Raw genomic sequence first — 4,398 nt, 5'->3', positions numbered from 1 at the left:
CTTCCACACCCATCAAAGTTTCACCTGCACATCCACCAATGTCATTTATTGTATCCGTTTCTCCCGATGCGGTCTCCTCTACATTGGGGGGACTGGGCGCCTCCTAGCAGAGCGCTTTAGGGAACATCTCCGGGACACCCGCACCAATCAACCACACCGCCCCGTGGCCCAACATTTCAACTCCCCCTCCCACTCTGCCGAGGACATGGAGGTCCTGGGCCTCCTTCACCACCAGACGCCTGAAGGAAGAATGCCTCATCTTCCGCCTCGGAACACTTCAACCCCAGGGCATCAATGTGGACTTCACCAATTTCCTCATTTCTCCTTCCCCCACCTCAAACTTCCAGCTCAGCACTGTCCCCATGACTTGTCCGACCTGCCTATCTCCTTTTCCGCCTATCCACTCCACCCTCTCCTCCCTGACCTATCACCTTCATCCCCTCCCCCACTCACTTACTGTACTCTATGGTACTTCCTCCCCACCCTCCTCTAGCTTATCTCTCCACGCTTCAGGCTCTCTGCCTTTAACCCTGATGAAGTGCTTTTGCCCGAAACGTCGATTTTACTGCTCCTCGGATGCTGCCTGAACTGCTGTGCTCTTCCAGCACCACTAATCCAAAATCTGGTTTCCAGCATCTGCAGTCATTGTTTTTACCCATTTTTAATTTTCCGGCTATTATTTCCAGCTTAAAAGGCTGTTACCTGCAATATTACGGAAGGAAATCCTGCAGACACGTTCTGTGCTACAAAAAAAAATGAACATCAGAGACAATGAAAGAGCATAATCTCTGGCCCCACAATTATGGTATTGCAGATCACTACTTCCCGCCTCTAACGCGTGACTGCCCTTTTCCTAAAACCATTTAATAATCTAAGGCAACTTTCTATCTTCTCCTCATCGCTGACTGAGTCTGCAGTCCGCACCACCCTCCCAACCCCACCCAAGGCGAACCGAACTCGGGATCTGTGTGAAAAATCAAGGCCGGGGGCTTCTAGGCCATCCCTGAGAGGAGAGGGTCATCGACAAATGAACCGGGGGAGTGGGTGGGCGGTAATATCACTCACTTGCCCTCTTGGCAGTCGTAAAGGACGATGGAGTCATCGTCGCTGCTGGAGATGAGCGTCTCTCCGTTAGGTGAGAAGTCGAAGCAGTTGATCTTGTCCGTGTTCTCTCGGAACACCTTAGCCACTCGGAAGCTGCGCAGCACATTATCCGTCAGCTTCATCTCGTCCTTCCTTACCCGGGGTTGCGGGGAAGGGGGGGGGGATGGTAAGTTGAAGATTGAAGGAATGGGACGTTTTAAAGGGGAGGGAAAGCTGCGAAAAGCGCCTTTAATTTTTTTTCAGCGCCCGGGGAGGAGAAAGTTTGTCTCTCTTCCCTTCCCTCGATATTTAAACACAGCGGCCAAAATGGCGACGCACGTCCCAGACTCAAAGGCCACAGCCGCTTCGCCCCCTCCCCCTCATCGCAGGGCATTGTGGATCCCCAGCCGCGGATGGCGGGAACCCGCCACTACCCATAATACCCAATCCTCCCCGCAGACGGGTGATCATGGAAATAGCGGGCAACGCCCCCGTCATTTCCATGACAACCGAGCGGTGGAGGCGGTGTCCCGAGACAGCTGCCATCCTTTTCACAAGGTAAAACATTCCACACGTAAATGACCATGACGTCAACCACCTTTGGATGTCTGTATGATGTTACCCATAATACCCAGCCTTGATTGTCAGGGAGACTTGCTGCGCATGTGTGTTCGATGTGCCGGAGCCGACTCGGTCGCCATCTTCCTGAGGGGCAAATCCGCTAGAGGGCCATTCTGGGTGATGATAGTGCTTTTCCATTTTACACACTTTCCTTCCTTTTGTTACTTTAATGCTTAATTTAATTTTTTTTTGCTAAATACTTTTTCATCATTTGCATCCTCCATTGCTTTCTCCACATCAACACTTTGGCCAACGAGAATCAGAGTCAAAACGCGTGGTGCTCGAAAAGCACAGCCCGTCAGGACAGTCGACTTTTCGAGCATAAGCTCATCAGGAATGAGGGGGTAGTCCAAGAGAGCTGAGAGACTACGGAAGGGAGGGGCACAACATATTATCCTCTACCCTTTCCACCAACTAAAAACAAATCTCACCATCAAGGATATATTTTTGTCCTCACCACTATCTGCATTCTGCAGAGACCATTCCTTCCATGACTCCCGTGTAGGGTCCGCAGTCCCCACGCATCCACCCACCCTCCACTCCCAACACCTTTCCTTGCCCCCACAAGAAGTGCAAAACCTGTGCCCACATCTCCCCTCTCACCTCCATCCCACGCCCAAAGCATCCTTCCACATCTGACAGAGATTTACCTGTACTTCCACACACATCGTCCACTGTATGTGTTACTCTATGTGTGGGCTCCTGTACATTGGGGAGACAGTGCGCTAACTTGCAGAACATTTCAGAGAACATCTCTGGAACACATGCACTAAACAACCCCACTGCCCTGTGGCTGAATACTTTGCCAAGGACATGCAAATCCTGGTCTTTCTCCACCACCAAACTCTAGCTATCTAACTCCTGGAGGAAGAATGCCTTATCTTGTGCCTTGGGACCCTCCAATCACACAGGATCAATGTAGATTTCACCAGTTTCTTCATTTCCCCTCCCTCCCACACCTTATTTCCCCTCCCTCCCACACCTTATTTCAAATCCAACCTTCCAATTTGGCACTGCCCTCTTGAACTGTCCTATCTGTCCGGCTTCCTTCCCAACTATCCGCTCCACTCTCCTTTCCAACCTATCACCATCACCCCACACTTCCATCTAACTATCCTATTCCCAGCTATCTTTCCCAAGCCCTACCTCCCTTTCATTTATTTCTCAGCCCCCTTGGGCCACCCCCTTACTCCTGATGAAGAGCTTGCACTCGAAATGTTGATTAGCCTACTCCTTGGATGCTGCCTGACCAGCTGTGCTTTTCCAGCACCACACTTTTCGGTTCTGATCTCCAGCATCTGCAGTCCTCACTTTCTCTAGAATGAGCTTGCCAAACCAATCCTTCTTCTGTAGTATGAAGACCACTTGAAATTTGGCATTCTTCCATTTATCCTGATGAGTGCACAAGATAAAAAGCTTCAGCAACATGTCTTTTTTTAAGCAACGTGCAAGTTCTGATGTGCTTGTTTATTTTAATTCTCCACTTCAATACTGACCTCAGTTTTCCAGAGTTTACACTTCACAGTTCTTTGGGGAATGCCATGATTTTTCTCTGAAGTTCAAACATAAGACTGAGGAACAGTTTCATATCTTTCTCAACAGGTTACTTTACAACCTTCAGCATTTAGTTAATCAATTTCAAATTATAACCTCAACTCCATTATCTTAAATGGCATTCATAAGTGATGATTCTGCATTTTCCCATTTAGAGCTTTTCGAAATACATATTTTGCTTTTTTTGGTAATATCAAACCAATTGTCACTCCTTTTACCTGTATCTCAATTTCTTTTGTTATTAATGATGTGGAGTGGAGTGTTGGACTGGGGTGAACAAAGTTAAAAATCATAAAATCAGGATATAGGCTAACGGATTTATTTGGAAGCACTAGCTTTTGTAGCGCTGCTCCTTCATCAGGAGCATAAGATCATAAGACACAGAACTGAAAGCAAAAGATTACAGTATCATGCGACTGAAATGATATATTGAACAAACCTGGATTGTAAAGTCATCATTTAGAATGGGAATTCCCACCTGCCTTTACCCCAGCCCCTCTATTTATCTCTCAGCCCCTCCCCCCTCCACATTCCTGATGAAGGGCTTATGCCCGAAATGTCAATTCTCCTGTTCCTTGGATGCTTCCTGTCTGGCTGTGCTTTTCCAGCACCACACTTCTCAAATCTGACAGTCCAGCGTCTACAATCCTAGCATTAGCCTGGGCGGATGGATTGTTAGTCTAGTGCCATTAGCAGTGTGCCACCATCTCCTGCAAATTGTCCTGCCTTTGTGATTGCTGAAAACCTGCTCCATCTCTCACTTTCCCAAATGAAAACAAAAGGTTCACTTTAAACTTTAACTTTCTTTCTCTCTGGTATTCTGTCTGCCTTATTGAGTATTTCCACCATTTCTAGTTTATTGCATCTAGCCCTTCGTGGAATCGTTAAAATTTACAGCACAACAGGAGGCCATTCAGTCCATTATGCCTATTCTGGCTTTTGCTCCCGACCCTGCTCCTGCTTCTTGTCTTTCCTGCTAGTTCCACATTCTCAACTATTTGACGAAATCCCTTTTAACCTTATTGTTAGAATCAGCTTGCATCACTTTTCAAGTAGAGGATTCCAGATTCTGTCAATGCTCTGCATGAAAAATATTTTCTCATCACCTCTCCACACCTTTGTCAATTTTTTAAAATCTCC

At 47.3% G+C, this 4,398-nt stretch overlaps 2 protein-coding genes across 2 annotated transcripts in view; one reads left to right on the top strand and one right to left on the bottom strand.

Moving 5' to 3' along the window:
• Positions 1-1,539, bottom strand: part of wdr82 (WD repeat domain 82) — a 36,643-nt gene extending 35,104 nt beyond the window's left edge. The window contains exon 1 of the mRNA XM_043707690.1: positions 1,066-1,539. Within this exon, the coding sequence (XP_043563625.1) occupies positions 1,066-1,226 (161 nt within the window). The 5' untranslated portion in view covers positions 1,227-1,539. The remainder of the gene's footprint in view (positions 1-1,065) is intronic.
• Positions 1,540-1,802: 263 nt separating this feature from the next.
• The window catches only part of glyctk (glycerate kinase), a 17,835-nt gene continuing 15,239 nt past the window's right edge, over positions 1,803-4,398 (top strand). The window contains exon 1 of the mRNA XM_043707689.1: positions 1,803-1,821. The gene's annotated coding sequence lies outside the window, so the exon portion shown is untranslated. The remainder of the gene's footprint in view (positions 1,822-4,398) is intronic.

Source organism: Chiloscyllium plagiosum, chromosome 18, assembly GCF_004010195.1.
Source record: "Chiloscyllium plagiosum isolate BGI_BamShark_2017 chromosome 18, ASM401019v2, whole genome shotgun sequence".
Taxonomy (NCBI): domain Eukaryota; kingdom Metazoa; phylum Chordata; class Chondrichthyes; order Orectolobiformes; family Hemiscylliidae; genus Chiloscyllium; species Chiloscyllium plagiosum.
This window is presented reverse-complemented; position numbering and strand designations above follow the sequence as displayed.